The sequence below is a fragment of the Rhopalosiphum maidis genome, chromosome 4 (assembly GCF_003676215.2).
Source record: "Rhopalosiphum maidis isolate BTI-1 chromosome 4, ASM367621v3, whole genome shotgun sequence".
Classification (NCBI taxonomy): Eukaryota; Metazoa; Arthropoda; class Insecta; order Hemiptera; family Aphididae; genus Rhopalosiphum; species Rhopalosiphum maidis.
The window spans coordinates 44,013,944-44,037,218 of NC_040880.1; the positions used below are offsets into that span (position 1 = coordinate 44,013,944).

The window sequence follows — 23,275 nt, forward strand, 5'->3', positions numbered from 1 at the left end:
TTAACTAAATCTTTAATACGTATACATAGGTAAGCTACAACTGATCACCACGACGTATTGGTTTATGTATAAACAATAGGTAAATAATACTTAATATTGATATAGGTATGCATGCTTAACAAAAAAACAACTTAAATATCTTGTAATACCTATTACCTGTTATAAAATATTGTTAGTTAAGTATTTAAAAATCTAGTTGTCCGATAAGGCGATAACTATAACTGATTTTCGACAATGATGTAGCACCACATTTTAATAGTAGATAATTAATAAAATTTGATTATATCTAAAATATATTTCAAATACCTATTCAAATTATCTATCATGAATTATGATTTTGACTGTCAATTATTATGAATTATCTTATTTTTTGAATATAATATAAATTATTATAATAAATAATAATATAATATTATATATAATTAATAATACACAATTAAATAGTATTTGATGTATTATGTTATATGCAATTGCTCAAAGCATACATACAAGTCTTAGACCACAGAAGTGAGAACTTGGTCCTTTCAGTGGTAGCTTTTGGATCTTCTTTGTGTAAAAATAAGTTGTTGGTAACTCAAGTCATCAATACAAAAAACATATATCATAAATACAAATTATTTTATACATATGTATCAAATAAATAACACATAAAATTACTTATTGTATAGGTATACCTATCAATGGAAAAAATGAGATGTGTATGTATATTGTGTATGTAAATAATTTCGCCCCCTTGTAGGGTTCGAAGTTATCAAGCCCCATCCCAAAGTCCTTTAGACACTTTATCTCTTAACCTGTTTTTAATATAATTTTAGTTAATAAAATTAATTTACGGGTTCGTTAATAATCAAATTTAAAATGTTTAGTGCATCAGTATTACATTCACATAAATTAAAATGAAATTATTCATTATAAATTAATCAGAATATTGTATATACAAAATAGTTAAATAATCTATAACTAGTTTTATGTACTAATATAATATAACGGTTTATTATATAAAATAGAAACCAGGAAATGGCTTTCAGTGATAATAATGTTATCGCATATACTATAAATTTATAATTTATATGTTTTTACTCCTGTTGTGTATACAAAAATGATCAGTTTGTAGGATAAAATGTAGTTGTTTTCGCTCAGAATCATTTTTCATCGTATATGATAGGCTATAAATTTATCATTGAATTCAAATTTAACAAAATTTATTACAACGATTTACTCAACGAATTTTACTCGGCACTTATGTACAACAGAGCGTATACCAACTTGTCTATCTTTTTATTTGATATTTCAGTTTCAAAACTACCTATATGAACTATAAACATTAAACATGTATTGTAGCGAAAGCTTTATACAACGAACTTTTATTTAACAAATTTTTTTGTTTAATAAAATATGTTTGAGAATTAAATTTATTTAATTTCATTCAATGAATTTGTTAATAAATTTATAATATACATTTTTTTGGTACATACCATAAAACTTTGTAGTATGGAAATTTCACTGTATATTATTTCTAGTTTATTTAAAGTTTATAGTAATTATTTTCACGGTAAAATGTTGAACATCAGCCCCGTGAGAGATTAAGAATAATGAACGATGCAGTCAGAAAGAATTTATATAATACATCTAAATATCTAATAATAACAATTGGCTAAGCCAAGTTTTCTCTCTATGTTTAGGACTTACAGAAAATATCATACCACTAGCATAACGTTCTGTTGATTAAAAAAAAAATAAAAAATAAATAAACGATATAATTTCTATATTTTGAATACACAACTTTATTTTAATAAATAATAACAAGTTCGTGTATATGATTGAACGACGTAATTAATTTTTCGTAAAAAGTATGTATGCATATTTGAGTATTTCAAACATGGAAGTTTATGATTAGATACCAGTTTTAACAATAATATAAAAATAAACAATTTAAAAGTAGTTTTGTCGTAGCTATCCACATATACAAAGAGGTAAATTTAATTTACCAAATTATAAAATAATATTATTATGTATATTATAATATTTATATTTTTTTAAGAGTTTGAAATCATAAATAACTATTTTAGTTATAAACCTAAATCATCTACTTTACCCACGATCAATTCGCTTATATTTAGTATTTTACTAAACTCTTATGTGAATAAAATATTAAACAAGATGAAAAAAAAATTGATCATAACCGCGAATCTGGGTCAAATCATAATAATATCATATTTTACACGTATCGGTAATAACGCATAGCCAAGCATTAAGTAAAGTGGCCAGGTCATCGTTCCCTCGGTGGCATTGTAGTTTCAAACTTTCAACGCAAGTACGTAACCCGTGAGTCTTAAATAATGTAGCTTCATTGCTGAAATCACTAATTTTGTTGACAACAGTTATCATTTTAAACATTGACTAATAGAACTTAATTGTGTCAAACATAGTCACAACAATATTGCGTTCTAGATAATAAGATTTTCAATAGGATAGTTGATATTTCTACCTATATTATTGATATGGAGTGTAAACCCCTAGTTTATCTGAAGTGCTATCGCGATCATCGATGTATGTAAAAATTCGGGATAAACCATTCGATATTGAGGATAATTACGAATAATATGTAGTAATGCTTATCTAATATAAATATATGTAAATTGAACTAATCTATATCACGTATAGGTAATATCTGTGTTATCGGGGTTGGAGTTCTTTTATTGGATCTATGAGAATACTGTGAAAACAACGATGAAATTACGAGTATTACAATGGTAGCTGTGTAAATCTTGTATAATATACATATTTATTGGAATTTATATATATTTTTTTTTTTTTTGTAAGGGAATGTATAACTTGTAAACGTGGTAAAAATTGATCGATGGGTTCAAATTTAATTAAAATTCAAAATTTTAATCAGAAAATTAAGTCAAACAATTTCTTAGGGGTCAATGATAATCGCCTCCTTGTGGTAGCCCATGGGTAACTCTAAATGGTTCTCAAACTATAATTTAGACAGGTAGGTAAAAATAATAGATTTAGTGGAAACAAAAATCGAACCTTTTTCGTTTTAGAGGAAACGATATTTGGTGGAAACAAAATTCAATTTTTTTGGCATAAACAACGAACACCCGTTGATTAATTGCTTTTATAGGCATTTCAACTTCCAGTCAGTTTTTAAGGCGTTAAATGTAGGAAATATGAAGGGTATTTGCGTAGTACCCGTTATACAGTTATGTGCATAATATTATATCTATTATCTATCATAACATGTGACACTAATTGCGTAGTCGCGTGAAAAAACATTTATTTTTATTCGATAAAAGTGTATAAATTAAATTTTTTTTTGTTCGTCATATAAGGGTTGATAATAAATAAAAAAACCAATTTGAATTTGTCAACAATTTCACTTTAAATCAACTTCTTTTAAATTTTAAATTAACTTAATTTACTTTAATACTTCATCACGAAATATTTATAATATTAATTTTATAATTTTTAAATGATAATATAAAGAAAAATCCGTAAGATATTAAAAAAAGAAATATTTATGTTCAGTAAAATTAGTTATTGACAAATATAAATATATTCTCAAAATTGTTATTGAATTATGGAATTACTTGTTACTAAGTAAAAAATTAGTACTTCTAAGATATAGGTAATGATTATCATCGAAAAGAACTATTTTTATCGATTCAGATCCACACATAGTGTAAAAAATAAATTTGTTATGAGCATGATGAGTATGAAGAAAAAACAATTTATGATGATATCCTGCAAGTCTGTAGAATTTTTAAAAAATCAATTAACATGTCGTAAAATTACAAAAGGGATGTTACATAAATCTATTTTAAATATTATTAATATAAATATAGATAATATATTAATATATAAATGCTGTGTAGTGTGTATAAGCTGTGCGGTGCATATTTTAATAATTAGATACTAATTGATATACAAAAACACAGAACTATATAAATACCAATATTTGTTGATTATTAATTATTATTAACGATTTCAATGTATAGGTACTAAGATTTATTTTATTTCACTATATTATTCGATTTAAGAAAAATATTAAAATTTTTAATAAAATCTATAACAGTTATTAAAAATCAACAGAATAAAGAATATTATTATTTATTATAAATAAATAGCGTTTAATATTTATTTAATGTTGAGTTCAATAAATTTAATAAAGAATGAAACACGACAACGTGTTTTTTTGTAATTTGAAGGACTTAATATAATAATATTAAACAAATTAAAGTATAATACCTACTACAGAACAGGAAAACTAATAAATAAATGCATATAACGTAAAATTGGCAATCAAATTACTTAGCAATTTATTTTAAAATTAATCTTATGAATAAATACTACAAGAATGATGGCCTTTAATTAAATTTCAAAAATTGGCTTGCATAGATGTTTATAAAAATTAAATTAAAGCTCAAATTAAACAACAAAAAAGGTAGTTTGTATTTTTTAAGTATAATTTAATTATTTATCGATAGTAGGAATCAGGTTATTAGCGATCAATTGTAGAACGATATTAAAACATCATAAGCAATAATTGTATTTTTTACTTATTTCATTATAATTATTATATAGGTCTTAGTAGGAACATATCAATTTAAATATTTATAAATATATTTTTAAAAGAATAGTTATTTTTATTGTAATGATTACTATTGTCAATTAGTGCGTTTCTTATTGATGAAAGTCAAAAGTGCATCTTATATGGCCATGTATAGAAATGTAAATGAGCTAACATTTAACTCAATCGAATTAACATAAAAAAAATTATAATATTAATTATAGTATTTAACTTCCTGTCCAAACTATTATTATACTTATTATTTTCTCCATTTAACATGTTTAAGAGTGCTTAGTGCTTACCATAAAAGTCGTCAACAATTATATTAATTATTATTTTTATAATAATTGTTCCTGTGACGACGAAAATAATACATAATATCTGATATCATGTGTATATAAGCGTGATATCTCATTCATTGCACGACGAAATAAAGTAGTAAACGTACGACTGTAGTGTATTTTATACATAATATACACTATATTATGTACATACAAATTTTATTAACGATACAATATTGTTATAATAATACGTAGGTAATTACTAAATTAAAAGTAATAACGATGGATGCTCTTAAAAATTTGATACATTGCTTGTGTTGGAGTCACGAGTAAATAATATTTTGTTTAACGAGTATAAAATTCATTATGATATTAAAATATGCTGCATGAACACTATGAACAATTTTAACGATTCGATGAATTCACGCAATCGCACTTCCAACATTTTAGCTACGTTCCTTTTATGTACAAACAAATAATAAACACACTTGTTCGACGGTGCTGTTTATTGAAATTGAACAGATCAATACACCGTCGTCTTACCCAAGAATATTTCTCAATAGTAATTTACATATTACATATCATGGTCGTAGATATAATAAGGTGTTGATGACATTAATACAAATGCAAGGTTAAATTTACTTTCCTGCAGATGAAATAATATGATACGTATTATACAGTCATAAAGCAATGAACAAGCACTACAACAGTAGCCGATTTTTTAAGCAGTTGTATTCGGCTATAGGTGAACATATTTGTTCTTATAGGTCGCGGGATGAACCGCGCAAGTGCATATACTTGTTATTGTTTTCGCTATTACCTTTAAACGACGTTAGCTGTTGGAGTGTTAAAAAATTGTTTATACTGGAATAGTTGAAAATAAAACCAGATTTGATGATTATTTCGGTGGAGTGCAGCGATGGATGAAACGAAAACGATAAAAAATAATTAACAAATAAAAAAAACGAGAGGATAGAATAAAAACTAGATTAGCCATACTCGTTTATATAGTTGAGCGTATTACTCGCGTTGCCGTTACGGAAACCATACGGTCGGCCAAACGCCAAACACGTATCTATTGTTATTTATTACTGTATATCATAATATATGATATCCCACAAAAATATTTTAATCTGGATGTGTATACACATTTATAATGTATTATTAATATTATTAATAATCAGCTGTTTAACATTCGGCTCCGAGGTCACGAATCACGATTCATTCTTATAATATAGATACGATTATGTATTAAAATATTATGTTCCAAGTTACTATGATAAATATACATTACAATTACATTATAATGTTTAAAATCGTCTATATTCTATAATATATACGACGGTAATATTATATTTGCACGCTGTACGTAAGTATGCCATGATATTGCTCACAAAACGTAATGTAACAAAAATATTTATGTAAATGTGCTTTCTTCTAAAACTGATCCAGTGAACACAACGTAAACAAAATTGTACAGCCAAAACTTCGTTGAAGAGTCAAATTTACACGGGCTACGGCGGCTTGTGCGTGATGTCTACTCCGCAGTGAGACAGTCAGGTCGAGTCGGTATTATTATTGTTATTATTATTATCCGTTGATACGGTTCGTATCGTAATCGAAACAAAAAGACAGAAGGAAAAAAAATATATAATAACACGCACAACGACTTACGCTATGGTGATTGAATGCTCCTCTAACGACAGACTAGGAGCGGCCATACCAGAATACGGACTCGGAAAAGCTCGAAGATCGTGAATTTTCAATATCAACATACTCTTCACTTGTTATAAATAAAGTACTAATTTACCTTAATTTAAAAAATTGATATTAGGCATAAGTGCATAATCATAAATTATATTTTAATGATTATAAGTAGTGTATATTAAAAAATCAGCCACCTCCCCCCCGTGACAAAATCATTTGATCGCCACTGATTATAATACGTGAATTATACCTACATAGTTTAATATATTAATTATTTTCAACAATCGGATTATTGAATATGGACTTTTAAGATTTGTGGTGAAATTTAAGATAGACTAGCATTGTTATTGGACGCAATTAGGGTATTCAAAAGTATATATTTTGTGGTTATTAATTAATATATTGTTCTTATAATCAAAATATCGTAATTATTAAAACCTGCCGACAAAACCATAAACTATAATATAATGTGTCATAACTGTGGTTCATTAGCAGTTATATGTATACGATAAGTTTGTAGCAGCAACACACCATGCAGTACTTATATTGTATAGTAGTATCGTTAGTACTATCGTAGTAATAGACAGTAGTAGTAATAGTAGTAGTATTACTACTTACTAGTAATGTTAACTGTTAATATGGCGTGATGTAGTAGTAGTAAGCAGTATGCCTATACCTACTATTTACTAACTATAATATGTCGTTGTCGTATCGGTGCCGGTGTCGGTGGTTGCGATGGGGTGGGGGCGGACAAACCATATTATTATTATTATTATTATTACTATTACTATTACTACTACTACTATTACTACTACTACTACTACTACTACTACTACTACTACTACTACTACTACTACTACTACTAATACTACGACGACGACGACGACCACGACGTACACACTTTGCGCGCGTAGTATTATACCTCTCGGTGGCGGCGCCTCCTCCGGTATGCGCCCCCCTGCTGCAGTCGTCGTCCGCTCGTCGGTAGACGGATGTAATACTACGCGCCGCGTAGTAAAAATAAGAAAGACGACTGAGAGAGAGAGACCGAGCGAAAGAGTGAACGGAACGACGAAAATAATAACCGGAGACGTGTGTGTACGACGACTACCGGTTTCCCCGCGCCAGGATCCGAATAGAGAAGTAGAAGCGACGGTGGTGAGTCATAATCGTCACACGCCGACTGTGCTGGCGGTATATAGTAATATTATTAGAGAACAACAACAATATTACCATTATGATACTGTATATATATATATATATGTATACAGTAATAATAATAAAAAACTCTCGTCGTCGTCGTCGGGGGGTTGACGTCACCGATAAAACGGGTATCCGCGGCATGCGATGAAATCTGTGCGCCGGAATAATAATTTGAAAAAAAATATCGACGAAAACGCTCATCGGAGACCGTGTTATTGTGTATGCGTGGTGAGCACTGTGTAACACGTTTACCGCGCGTCTGCCGCCAACCTGCTGCATCGTTCCCGACGAAATTTAATAAGAACCGCATAATGATAACGATATATAGAGGAAAACGAAGAAGATACGTTTTCGGGAGAGGGGTAGGGGTCTGGTTTTATTATTATTATTATTATTATTTTTTTATCCCGAAAGAATGCGGTTAGGGCAGTAGTATTACACACACGCACACACACATAAATAATATATATATATATATATATGCACACGCCAGTGGTGTGTTTGTGTGAGTGTGAGTGTGTGTGTGTGTACTTTATTACTGTTCGGTCTTCGGCTCCGGCGCGAACTAAACAAAAACGACCAATGCGATCGTTTGGAACGATAGCAGTTTACGTCGGTTTTATGTATAATATACGTATATATATATATATATACATATACATATATTTAGTTTTTTGTTCATCTACGCATACAACAACAGACAACAACACTAGAGAGACCAATGGACAAAAGGCTCTCACACACCGTCGTCGTCGTCGTCGTCGTCGTCGTCGACTGCGCGTTTCTCTTTCTATCTCGATCTCGTCTTTCTTTCACTCGGTCTCGGTGTGGGGTGAAAGTTTAAAAATAACAGATCACACCGCGCTGCAGTGTGTGTGCATGTGTATGTAAGCCATGCCGCGCCGGAGCCTGACCAGTGGCGGCGAAGGAACTGCAGAGAAACGACGAGAAATAATAATTTATATAAGAAAAAAAAAACAAAGAGATTCCACGGCCCATAAAATATATGCCCACGTTTTTTAAAATACTCGTTCTAATTTTATCTTTGGCATCCGATCGGATATTTTTTTTCGTTTTCCCGACAGTTTAGGATATATTTTAATTATTATTCTAAACGAACGTTGCCGCGTTGTACGGACAGCATATACGTTTTGTTTGTTTTAAGTTTTTCTACACGATCGTGTAACGTGCTGATCCGGAATACTATGAGTATAATATGTTATTTAATTATAACGTAATACCGGTACTTGGGGTGGGCTGTATACAAATTCCCCCCCTTGAATCACTACCATCATCGTAGTATCATACGTGCAGGTAATACGTACGTTGTAGCTGACATTGGAATTTCGATAAAAACCCGTTTATAGGTACGTACGTTCGCGCCGTCTTGTATGCCTATAATATACTGCCAAACTCTTTTTTTAACATCATCATGTATGCCTATTATATGTATATTATATTATTGTAATATTGTAGTATACTGCTCGTACAACAACATCAAAACGATTTAAAAATACGATGTTTGGGCAGTTTGAGGATTAGATGCGCAGCTAGGATTAAAATTCTTATAGGGAGAGAGAGGCTCCACCCCTGGCTAAATTTATATACCAATAAATTAAATGGGAATTTTTTCCCCTACCGGTTTGGCCTCTGCAACACATTTTTAGACAAATAATGTGTAAGCCCACACAAATATAACTAACAAATTACTCGTGAGACTGCGTGTTAGCAGTGTGGTATATAAATTATTTACCTACCTATTTCTTATATAATATAAGAATAACTAATAACAATGCTTTCATACTAAAAAAATGATATGGAAAAAAAGTTAACAAAATATTTAAGGTATAATAAGTGATTTGCACAAACCAAAATTTTTTGAATAACATTAATTAGCATTAAATAATGGTGTTATGGCGGAAATTAAAGTGTTCAGTTTTTACACTAACTTCGTGCACCTTAATATGATTTAGATTCGGAACGGAGAGATGAATAAGTGCATTGACTTTAAGGAAATGCGTGTATTGTTTTTTAATTTTTTTTTTTTTGTTGTGTTTTTCATCATCTTTTCATTTCAAGATTCAAACTTATTTTCAAAATAATTAAGAAGATATAAAAATAAATTATGGAAAATTGTAATGATTACATAATACTCATTTTCGATAAATGTAGGTATTTGGTAATTTATTATAAATTATAATACAAAAATTAATATATAAGTATTTTCTTGACAAAATTATGAAGTTTTAAAAACATTTAAACTTTTTTTGGAACTAATTATGGAAATTTTAAATTCCTTATTTTTTTAGATTTTTTTCAATTTATGTTCGCTTTTTTCTTAAGTCAAAAAGCTTGAAAATTTAATTCAAAGTTCCTAATAATTAATTCTTTTAGAATTTAAAAATATCAAAAATACATAGCTGCAATTTTTTATATAGCTAAAATTCTGGTGAGATTTGTCAAAATTATGTGAATGTACAAATTATATTGTATTTAAAATTTACAAATTTTGTAATTGTTCTACCTACTACTTAAGATGTAATACGAGAATGCATATAAGTTACTATAGTAATGGAATTTATAAAGAATCTAATAAATCTTAACTATTTTTTTATTAGTGTTAAACATTCAAAAAATAATTTATTAAGCCCAAGTTTCAAGGATTCTTTAAAATCGGGCCCGCCATAATCATTAATTCATTATATAGTTATTACTTATGATTAGCCTATTATGTAAAATGTTAACATCAGGAGTAACACGGTTTTTACTTATGAAAACTAATATATATACATATTATATTATAGTATGATCAGTAATCATTATTATATAAGTTCCCTCATTATTGCTATTAGTTATTACCAATATTATATGATAAATGATAATTATTATTTATTATCATGGCTTATTTTTTTATATTTACATTTTATCAAAATTTATTTAGAAACACTAAAGTCAAACGTCAGTTGTAGTGATAGTTTTTTATTTTATTAAAAATGAGTATTTTGCATGTAAAATAAATTATTGATCATTGTGTACAATAATATATGTGAAGTACTTGTAGTAAATACAATTTTTTATGTACCACTAATTTATGAGTTATGATATAATTGTGTACAATATACACTATTTAAGTTTATGAGTTTATTATTAAACGTTGAGATTTAAAATATTTATTAATGCACATTCATGATTTTTTATTTATTAAAATAACCTTATGTATGTATTTTGTTAAATTTCATAACTTGATAAATCAATTTATCTACAGTGTCTATGCTCTATAGATAGATACTTATATAAATAAGCATATTAAAAAAAAAAATTAAATCAATTAGGGTCTAACAATGTTGTTGAATATAAAAATATTAAAACTATATAATACTCGTATATAGGTAACACACTAACACATGCTACATATTGAAATCTATCATAATTACGATATTAAATAGGTACTATATACAAACAGATGTAATGCAAATGTTTAGAAGTTTGTTTTTATCTAATCAATAAAAAATATAGGTCTAATAGATTTAAAATATTAATATTATAGTTAAAATAATGTAATAAATGTTTTGTTATGTTAGCACTACTTGATACTTTATAGGAGTTAACTAGTTTTTTGTATACTGAAAGGATTAAAGTTTAAAGCTGAATTTGGATGTCATGCATCTATGATGCAAATTGGACCACGTTGGGAAATCCTCCCCTGGCAGACCTATACAATACGTCACTCAGCGTATTTTTTTTAAGTGTACCTAGGTTATATAGAGTGAAAATTGCATTGGTTAGATAATAAGATATTGTATTCGCTCGTATAGGAAAATTAAGTCTGTGTGGGCACTAGGCATCTGCCTGTTAAGTGCACACTACTATGTATAACAAGGATCTAGCGCGGTATTTCAAATGTGATACTGGTATCCGTCCGGTATTTGTTTATTACCGGTATCAACGGTTTAGCTAGTAATATTATTATCGAAACACAGTACATATATATCTGCAGTATTCTAAAATACCGAAAATACTTTCAGCCCTAGTCTAAGGACTATCAATGATATCACATTTAATAATAAAATAGGTACATGCCTATATTATAACGTATGCGATAGCTATAAATAAATACTAAATAACAATAATTATCATATATCACGAGAATATTGTCCGAAAGAATACGGAAATATTAACGAGTGAGGTAAACCATATACATAAATTCCTAAATTTTTAGGAATTGTCAACATTTACGGTAACGGTGGTAACATAAATTAATCTATATTTAAAGGTATTCAATGGTGGATACATAAACTATAACTATAACTACCTCTATGCGAACTATTGCTGTCCTATTCGCGGCGTTCAAATCAAATATTTAAATCGTGTTTAAATTTTATTTATTTTTTCATAATTTACCTAAACTATATTAATGTTTATTTTTTTTTTTTTAATTACAACAGCCACCACCATAAGGTTATTTATTTAATTCCGCAGTACCTATCAGTTTTATAATAATACCCAAATAACAAGTTCATTGAAATATTTAATTAGGTACCCGCCTACGTGAGAAATATTCAACTTTTCACTCATAAATTATAAACTGTAATAATTAATAATTATTTTATTCTACAAACCAAGATAAACGATTATTATAATGGACAGGAATGAATAATATTCAAACCAATAAGTAGATAAACAATTAACAAATAGTGCAACTAAGATAATATGAAATAATATTAATAATAAACTATATATATATACCTATTAAACATTTATACCTGCATGAGGTTATGACCTATCAGCTATACTTACCTAAAAAAATATGCAACTATTATTAACTGAGTTATACGTTTCTTTATTCATGAAATATTTTTTAAGCAATTCCATTTATTGGTCCATTCAGTTACCTACTGTTTTTTTTATATCAATTTGTTTACTAAAATTGTACAAATATAGAAATTATTATATAATGAAATAGAAATTGAATATTATACATAATAGGTACCTGCTGTTCAAATGTAATACATTAGACTGACCTTTATAAATACACAAAAATAATAATTATTAATAAATCATTCATAACAAAATCAGTTAAAAATACCGCAATGTTAGCAAATGTGAGCAACCGAGATAATTCAAATCTACGATATTGGTGTTGTTTGAACTTTTAGTCTTTCGGTAATAATAAATAACACTGGCAACAATATCAAATGTGCCACACTAAACAATGAAAAAAATAAATAAATATTGAACATTCAATGAGCACATAAATAAACTAATAACTATAGGTATATATTATAAAATAGTCATCACCAACTCTACTATGTTTCCTTGATACTTGCAATATCGAATTTATACGAAGTATTTTGGATTATTTTTATCATTATTCTTCGCATTCCGGCACCGCGACAATAATAAATAACTATTACATTCCAATTATTTAGTATTATCGAAAACTAAGCCTGCTTAAATAATATAATTATTACTCGCAACTACAGAGATGAAATAAAATTGTATGTTTGTAGATTGATATTTCGCAAAGAAAAAATGTTTATAAATGATAAATTCTAATAATTAATATAGATAATATCGAGTAATCCTAATAATGTAATACATAATGCATATAGATATTAGTTAGTTAGATAATATTATTTATCTATATCGAAGTTTTTAGGGGATTTTAAGACATTTTTTTTAAATGTGGACCGGAGAAAAATTTTGTTGTCTCCATCTGCCTTTAAATGGCCATGAGCTCTATAATTTACAATTTGTCCGGTATATTTAGGGCAACATGGATGAAGATTGAGGACTAGTGTGAAGCTACATTCTTTTTCAAGTAAATTTCAGTTATAATTTTGAACTTATAGATCTGTATAACTTAAAATTTCCTATAGTCAAGTTAAAATTAGGTGCTTATGTCTTTTAAATTAAACTGTACTCAACTGTCTGATGTATTTTGGATGTAGTTTGTCATGGCCTCGTGGAGCCAAAAAAATAGTTTCATATTTAATTTTGGTTTTGGCTTCAAATCGATAAACTTATTTTAAAAATCAATTTATAAGTATTTACAAATTGCTTTATACGATTTACAATTTGTCCGGTATAGTTTGGTTGTCCCACTTTGTCCTAATTTTTACTTTAATTATGCATTTATTAAAATTTTGATTTTTTAAATTTTTAAATTTACTTAAACACCATAATTATTATATACTATTAATTACTTAGATTTGTCATATTGTTAATCATTTTTTTATCAAACGAGAAACATAAATTTATTGTAATAATATAATATTTTATATCATAGTTTTTTGGATATTTTTATGTATCCTAAATCAAAATTCGAATAAGTAGATTTTGACTAATAATATCAACTGGAAAAATATCCACGAACAAATATCGAATATGAACATTAATAGTAAAATATAGTAAAATAGTATTTAGCAAAACAATGAATTACTCTAATGGTTGGACTGGCGTCAATGGTATGTTTTGTTTTGAATAAGTTACCCATATTAATATATCTATTATAAATTATAAATAATTGTAATTTGTTATCCTTATGGCTAACGAAATACATCATAATATATGAATATATCTACTATCTGGTGAAAAATACATTTTATGATTAATATACGCCCGCATAAAGAGTTTAGACTTTAGTGACTCTTTTAAGTTTAAATCGTTATACGTCGTTAAAATAATTAATAAATGTTAAAAATTGTGCAAAAATACAAATGTTTAAATAAAAATGATATTTTATTACATAATTACATACAAGCTGTTCATTTAAGAAGTCATAATTTTAAAGAGGATACACAAGAAATTCACTAATTAAATAATATCACGTTATAAATAAACAGTTAAATTAATAACTATTTTTGAATATTTTATTATTTACAAATTCTATCATAACTTTGTATGAATTGTACAATTACCTACCTAATTTTACGATTTATAAGCGTACTATGTACATTGTACATGATATAAATGCATAATTATGTAAAATATTTTGATAAGAAAAAAATAAAGTTATTCATTTCATGAATGTGTATGTTATGATTTGTTTAGATTATTTTACTAACATTAAAAACAAATTTGATCTATTTTAAGTACCATCCGTTCATCATCATTGATAATAAATTAATTAAAATTTTCCTGATAAAGATCATATATCTTATGAATGTTATGATTAAGTATACAATATACGTTATGTATATACCTACTTATATTTTATTTGAATTATATAATTGATATGCAAGTAGGTATGATTATCAGTGATTTCAATAATTAGGTATGGTAATATTAATGTCGATAAGTGCTGAAGCATTTAATACAGTTTAAAAAAAATAACAAAAATAATTAGTAATAAAAGTTATAAATATTATAAAACAAGTGTCTACATATTTATTCAATATTGTTTAAAAATAATTTTTTTTTATGTTGTTATAATGATGGTATTAATAATCAATATGTAAAACAATTGAAACAAAAGAACTAATTTATTAAAAAAATTATAATACTATTTTAACAAAAACTGTCTTAGTATGTAATTCTAGTATTTAAAATTCTTTACTTACTCCTACTAAAAAAACCGATACAACAGTACTTACTGTACTGTAAAATTAATTGTATCATACTACCATCGAAACATAATATTTTAGACGGTTCTAAAATCCATACATTTTGTTTTTATAGAATTTGATGCAGAAAACGTATGTATGAGCTATATAGTTGTAACTCGTATTAAACTAGTAAATTATTACTAATATTTGTGCATAATACCTATAATAAATGTATAGCGTGTAGGTAAGGGTAACTTCATAGTTTCGTACTCATGCACACAATATCTCGCTATTTGTCACTTGCGAGACCGCTTTAATGTTCGCTAAAAGACAAACGTATTTACGTAACTAATTATAGTTTTTGATCATCATAAAATTTGATTTAATCCTCCAATGATAACTGACATGAAATTTTATTCAACTTTACTTTACAGAAAATTTATTTATTTTTTATTTTTTTGAGAAATATTGATTATAAAGTAATTTTAAATAATAGCTTAAGAGATTGATGGCTTCAACCATGTTCAACTATGTGTATTGTCACCGTCTAATAAATCTTCAGGCTACAATATAGTGAAGGACCACTCAGGCTGAAGTCTAAATTAAGCAACCAAATTTACACACTATAGAAAGATAGATTTTGGACTGAATAAGAGATAACATATTATTATGCGGACGAAGCGTCTTAGTGAGCAAAAATTTAAAAAATAGTGAAAATTTGATGTGAAATAGTTATTGACAAATAAAAATAAAGTTTTCAATATTTGTGTCATATAATGGAATAACTTGCAACTATGTACAAAAAAGTGAATACTTTTGAGTTTTTAACGTATAATAATCGTCATTTAGAACCGCTTTATTAAGCTTTAATGTTTATTTTAAAAAAATATTAGTATATCTAGTCTCTACATGATATTTGTTATTATTTTAGTAATTTTTCAAAAGAAAATATTTACACACGTATATGTATAATAACAATAAGTTAAACTATACCGGTTATCTATTATTCATTATTCATTACTAAGTTATTTTTTAGGCACGTTTTTACATTGACATATAAAATGAAGTGCAACTTAATGCAAGGGTTCAAGCACTTCAGAAATATTGATACTGATCAAATATAGTTGACTATATAGTTACTCTACCTATCCTTATTCATGATAATTTTTTTTTTAATATCAAAATATTTATGAGAAATCTTTTAAGTTTTTTGAGTAAGAAACTAACATTTTATTAATATAAATCGTAAACTGACTCAAACTTTGAAAATTTAAATACCTTTGATACTATTTACTGTTAATATCGCAAAAAAATCTAATATTTTTCAAAAACGTTATATGTCCATAAGATATTAATTGTTGATATTTTTTAAATTTTGTGTGAAAATTATTGCTTTTCAAATTATAACGAAAGGTAAACATGCAATTATCGTTATAAATAATATTTGAAATGAAGTACTACCAATGTCCTTTATTATCCTATATTTAAGTCTGATAAATCCGATCTGAAAGTAAAAGTGACATGTCGTTACGACTCAAATAATTGTATAGTATTTATATCTAAATCTATGAACTTAATCTATAATATATTATACAAGAGGCAATTTACCATTACCTAGCATGTACAGTACTCACACTCTCTTTCTTCTCAAATATCTAATACAGTTATTAAAAATCTAATTATGGAAATTTTTTAAATGTACTTAAAGACCATATTTTCAAATTCTTGAATTTTTTTTAAATTTAAAGTAGTAAAACAGTAGAGATGCGAACTCTGTTGAGACACAAGCTTCTGTTTCTACCTTTTCTATTGAATCTAAAATATTTAATTAATAATTAATCATAAATGACTTCAATCTCATCCTAATCCTCTCATAAAAGACCTCTCCGTCCTCACATTACCAGGTAATCCTACCCGAAGGTTAAAAAGGAAGTGGTGCCGCGATCTACTACAAAACTTTAATGTTTAACCTTTTCATACAATAAAACTAAATTATAAAATAAAAAAATAAATGTAATAAAAAAAAAAAATGTTAATCATTAAGTCAAGAGCCACTAATGGATGGCTGCTTAAATCCTTATCACGTAATGTTTTTTTTTTTTTTTTGTTACTCTTATCACATAAGCTCATTGTACTAAACTGTATAGATTGTTTATACCAAATAAAATAAATAAAAAAAAAAATTAATAATTATTGATTATTATGAAAATATTGACGTATCAAAATCAAAATTCAAACATGTGATTTTTGAATTATTTATATTTGTGTAGTGAGTATAATTAGGTTGATTATTATTATTATTTATCCTCTATAAACATTTTAATAACTGAAACTACTCGCCGTTCAAATTTTTAAATAGATAGGTACGTTATTTTCAAAATAATTATCCATTAATTAATTCATAGTTAAAGGGAGATTAACTTGTATCAAAACGAGATATTCCTAATGCAGTATTGCAGTACAAAAAATATCAGACAGAGTGGATTTTAGGAAGTAGGGTACTTACTAATTAGGTACTAGATAATATTGAGGTAAATTGTATTGGCTTAAGCTCGTATGTTTTTTCAAAAGGCATTATATTAGCTCGACTTATTTAATAATAATATTGTAACTTGTATAAAAGAGGGGTCTTTTATCAATAAATGGGCGAGTGGATAAAATAAATGTTTGTTGACTCTAGACTCATAAGTATAATTTAACCTCCCGCTGTCACTGTGAACCCTGTTTATTGGTACAAAATATATTTAAAACGTTCGAGTGTTCGACGGAGACACAATAAAAAATAATTATAAATGTGAAATGATGAGTCAGTGACAATAAAAAAGTATAAAAAAAATAAAAATAAATATTATAAATTTTATATATTAAGCAATAGTTTTATTTTTTATTGACTTAATTTTTAGTTACATCTTGCACAATAATACGACATACATGAAACATTTGCATTCGTATTTTGTTAATTTAAAGAATTTCTTGCTATTTACCACAATGCCTAAGAAAAAAATTAGTGATGAGTATAGGTACTAGGTGTATAGAATATAGTTATTAGATACTTCCGAGTTCAGATCACTAAAAAAAACCTTATTAAACATGACACTAATTTAAAAATAAATATATACCTGTGTTATGTAATGTAACAAATTTAAACTTAAATTATTCAATTGGTCATTATTTTTCCATGAGACTTATAAAAGATTGATTAGATTATTTCATGGTTTTTAATAGGAGAATTTACAATTACTTAACCAATAGTCACCCATCTTAAAATGTGCTGAACACCTGGAATTTTTATAAATAAATTTCAGTAGTGACAATAACTGGTAATTTTAATGACTATTTAGTATTTACTATGTAATAAGGGGCACAAATAGGAAACATTGTTGATCACCTACAGAGTAACATTATTTTAAATACCATAATCACTCTAGATATAAGTGTATGCAATATTAATAATATACCAATCTGAAAACTAATTGAAATTATGAGGCAGACTAACACAGAGGTTATATCAATAATTTCTGTTTGTGAAAATGTAACAGAGAGAACAATTTTAAAGTTTAGGGGTACTATACTACTATGTAATATATCAATTTATCTTTTTTAATTGGAAAGTTTTAATAATTTGTTTCATCATTTTTTGTAATAATCATTAGTTTAATTTGGATATTAAAGTTTAGGTTTTACTAATAATATAGCAAAAATAACTGTCTATGTTTGAGTTTAATATATTACAAAGTAAGATTGTGAGATAAACTTATGAATAATTTATGAATCACTAATTTAATGAAACATGAAAGTAAAAACAATACTTTACAAAACGCAAAAATAATGTAAGTTTAATTTTAATTTTTTCAAACACATTTATTTTCAGAATAAGTGTATTACACAAATACGAATAATTTATAATGTATAAAATTGTATAATAGTATTCACAAAATTAATAAACTACGAAAACAAAATTATTGATGTATCTGCATGATAAAAAATGTTATTTCAAAATTGATCAATACAAAAACATAATTTAACATTAAACATACAAGTATAATTTTGTTTTTTATTTATTATAATAAACAAAACTATACATTTAATAATTACAATTGAAGACCAATTAAATTAGTATCTATTTACATAACAAAAATAGAATACTTTAGAAATGTACTCTTATATCTCACAATGTTGTCAGGTGGAATAACAACAGCCATTTATAGAATTTAATTATCTTCTAAAGAAGGAATTTCATAATTAATAACATTCATTGGTGAAAAATGAATGAGTTTAAGTCTTTCTTTGCTCGATTAATCTGTTTTTTTCACACGTTTTTGCTTCGGACTTTGTGCCTTTTGTTTATCTATAATGAATAAAAAAACAATTAAATATTTATATTTAACATAATTAATATTTATTATTTATTAAGTAGAAATGCATACAGTATTAATAACTCAATACAATAGGATCAATATCACCAATTCATAAAAATGTTTTTGGTATTAAGCTATTGCAAGCTATTATAATTAATATTAATTTAATCACTATGAAAAAGGTTAAGAGGACACATTTACTGCGTGTGTTGTTACAGTCTTAAAAATGTACAACATAGTAAAAACCACTTCATGGAGGCCAGATCCATTCCACTCAGGCTGTAGTCAAAGTTAAACAACCAAATTTTCATACTTAAAAAATAAGAATTTTGACTGTGCAACATAATTTTTATTTTTTGATATTAGAACTACACAAAAATTAATGATTTAAAAATATTTAAGTGATAAAAAAAATGTATAAACGGCTAAAAACAATGTTGCACATTCAATATTTTCCTTTTTATAATATGAAAATTTGGTTGCTTATTTTAGATTACAGCTTGAGTGGTTCTTAGCCGCATGAAATAATTTTTACAATGTTGTACATTAGTGAGATGGAAACAACACATGCATATGAAGTGTTCTCTTAACAGATGCCAACATCCTGACTCTGTGTTGGCTTTTTAATTTAAAAGCAATAAGAAATAGCAGGGGTGAAAAACTATACTAAATATAATCAATTAAAACTGTTTAATATCATGTAGCTTTGCATGTCAAATGACTTATTTTTTAATTTTGGTAGAAATTTAATGTTTCAATATTATTGTTTAAACTTAAAAGGAAAAAAATAAAAATCTAAATAAAAACCTACTAAATTATACATGAATAATTATGCTTTTAATGGGGTTTTAAGAATTACTTATTGGTTAAATAAAAATTAGCAAGTCATTATTTGTTATTTAAACCATAGCTTAACATTTTTCTTTTCATCATTTTTTAATTTTGTCTTTAAAAACTTACTTAGGTGGTTTATAACATTCTTAGGAACCCAATCCATATCAATTTGTTTGCTACTTTTTGTTCCAGTTTCCAAATTTGCTCTAGTGCGACTCGGTAGACCACCACCAACACGTTTTTTGCCCACTGAATATAGAAACTGTTGTCCACCAACCAAAAGTAGAACACATGCAGCAGCCATTAAGACATACAAAAACAGAGTTTCACCATCTAAACCTTCTTCAACTTCAATGATGTTTACAGTATCGTTGTATAATTTACTAATCATTTGTTTTCCTTCCTAAATAAATTAAATATTATGAAACATAATTTATAAAATTATTAAAACAAACATCTTACATAGTCTCTATAAGCAAGATTGATGCTGAGTCCAAATGGACGTCCGGCAAATGCGTCAGCTGGGACGAAAGCATAGCCAAGAGTTGCCTGGGATCCCGGTGGAATAGTTTTTTCTAACAGCACAGTAGTGAAATTTTGAATGTGGAAATTGAAATCCATAGGGTAACGAAGTGAAGCATCCAAAGTTTCCAAGACTAAATCATTAGATCCTTTATTGGTAAATCCCACAAGAAATTCAGACAAACGACCAGCTGGTAATTCTAATAAAAATAATAACATATTATAAATGATAAAATTAAGAAATAAGTAATAATAAATAATAGGAAAATATAGGATTTATTATTGTATTATTATTTATATTTGTGGTGAATTTATCATAATTTTATTTTTATACCGATGAAAATTTATTTCCTAATTTTTTACATTCACCTTGATTAAGTCTAAGTGTCTAAATGAAATTGCATACAATTATGTGTTTTCATATTATTTAAAAATGTATACCTAAAATTATTAAATTAATATACTAGACTTAAAATAAAGCTTTAAACAATACTATTATCAATGATAAACAATACATGAAAATTATTAATTATTATTAAAAATCTTAACATATGCATAAACAAATTTTTTTAATTTGAAATATTTGTATTAGACGATCTATTTAAATAAGTAGAAGAATAAGTGAATGTGATGAAAGAAAAAAAGATTCGTTTTATAGAATGAAAAAGCCTCCTCCGTGGAGGAATTTTCCAATAAACTATACTTTTATTTATAATTATTGTACTTCAGTAAAAATGTAAATTAAATTATTACACTGTAGAATAAATTTAAGACATAATATATTCACGCATAATGGTCGTATTTTAATTAACACAACTATCTAAAGATCATTAATAATGTGATGTTATAAATCTAGGAATTTTAGATACCGCTATATGAAAGTGTTAAGCTTCAAACACTGTACAAGAGGAGCGCAAGAGATTTCAAATTTACCAATGCTGGCTTTTTCTTCGAACACTGGTTTGGTGAACAGTAAATATGTGTCAGCATCTGTCTGCTCCAAGTCTTCGATGGTAGACTCATCGCCATCTGAATCGACTAATCCTTGGTCCTCACTGACAATCATCTCTTCGTCTGCGTCGATCTCATCTTCGGCACGCACGACACCTACAACACACATAGTATTTGGGTCAAGATTTTGAAAAATGAAACATGTCGAGCACCAGTCATTGGCGCATCGCTCGCATCAGCAACAATTAAGTTTAACTAAAATAGGTACCTGTGGACGCGGCAAACAAAGACAAGCACAGCAATATCCATTTGAACTGCATCTTAGAATTATCGGACTTCTCAGCACAGGGCAAACAAAATTCGAACGTCGAAAGCGCAACGACTGAGTGAAGACCGTATGAAAGTAACGGACACGTCTAACAACCACGGAACCTCATCGTTACAAGCCACACACAGTGGCCAATGGGCTTAATGACGTTGCCGGCTGTAGTTGCAGACGTGGAAAACGTCACGGCACACGGAACGATTAGCAGTCGGTAAGCCAGGATGGCAAACATAATTTTTTCGTTTTCACATTTCTTGTGGTGGTCAGAAACAGACATTATATACCACGGTCTTAGAATTTAACTGATAACTTATGATAAGCGTTTCAGTGCGGATTACAGAATACAAATACAAAATATGTCAGAATAGACAGATCACTCAGATACCTATGGGCTATGACTGTTTGACGTATGTGAATATATGATATTATAACTAATTTAACTAATATAACTTCAGAGTTCAGATTTTTTTATAAGAATATAATATAAAATATATTATGCTACGTGGTAAGACCGATATACTCATGGCCCATGGGCCACGAAGACTAGAAATTAGGCAATAAGGCTAACCGATTCTTAATCTTAATTGTTCACAGATGAAAGATCTAACTTGAGTATAATATTATATAATTGTCTTAAATCATTGTGATCGTGAGCATGGTATACTATCTGACTAACGTGTACAACATGACTTAAAATAATAACCGGGGCTATGACAAGTAAAATAAATAATAAGTTTACTTGTGCGTCCATGCCGCCAAGAAAATATTTTAAATGTTAAATGTCCCATAACAAAATATAGATTTTTTAAATATTTTGTCATGGGTATGTCCTATTTATTTATGATTTGTTTAATATTTAGTATTAAATTCGAATTTATTTATTAGTTATTAATTTACTATTAAGATTATCAGATTATTTATAACAGGTCCCATGGGCCGACAATTAAATTCTATGGCAGTCCAGATAA

General features: G+C 27.1%; 1 protein-coding gene across 1 annotated transcript; it reads right to left on the reverse strand.

Moving 5' to 3' along the window:
- Window positions 1-19,351: 19,351 nt before the first annotated feature.
- Window positions 19,352-22,464, reverse strand: LOC113557112 (translocon-associated protein subunit alpha). Its single transcript, XM_026962424.1, has 5 exons — window positions 22,251-22,464; window positions 21,965-22,138; window positions 20,972-21,231; window positions 20,636-20,912; window positions 19,352-19,665 (listed from the first exon to the last, which is right to left on the reverse strand). Exons 1-5 carry the CDS (start codon window positions 22,300-22,302, stop codon window positions 19,613-19,615), a joined length of 816 nt encoding a protein of 271 aa, XP_026818225.1. The 5' UTR covers window positions 22,303-22,464; the 3' UTR covers window positions 19,352-19,612.
- Window positions 22,465-23,275: the final 811 nt, after the last annotated feature.

What these genes read in the sequence shown, in the direction of transcription:
- LOC113557112 (XM_026962424.1), bottom strand. Translation starts at nt 22,302, where the DNA reads ATGCAGTTCAAATGGATATTGCTGTGCTTGTCTTTGTTTGCCGCGTCC. An exon ending in ATCTTGCTTATAGAGACTAT is followed by an intron (nt 20,913 to 20,971) that starts GTAAGATGTTTG and finishes TAATTTATTTAG; the next exon opens with GAAGGAAAACAAATGATTAG. An exon ending in GAATGTTATAAACCACCTAA is followed by an intron (nt 19,666 to 20,635) that starts GTAAGTTTTTAA and finishes TATTCATTATAG; the next exon opens with ATAAACAAAAGGCACAAAGT.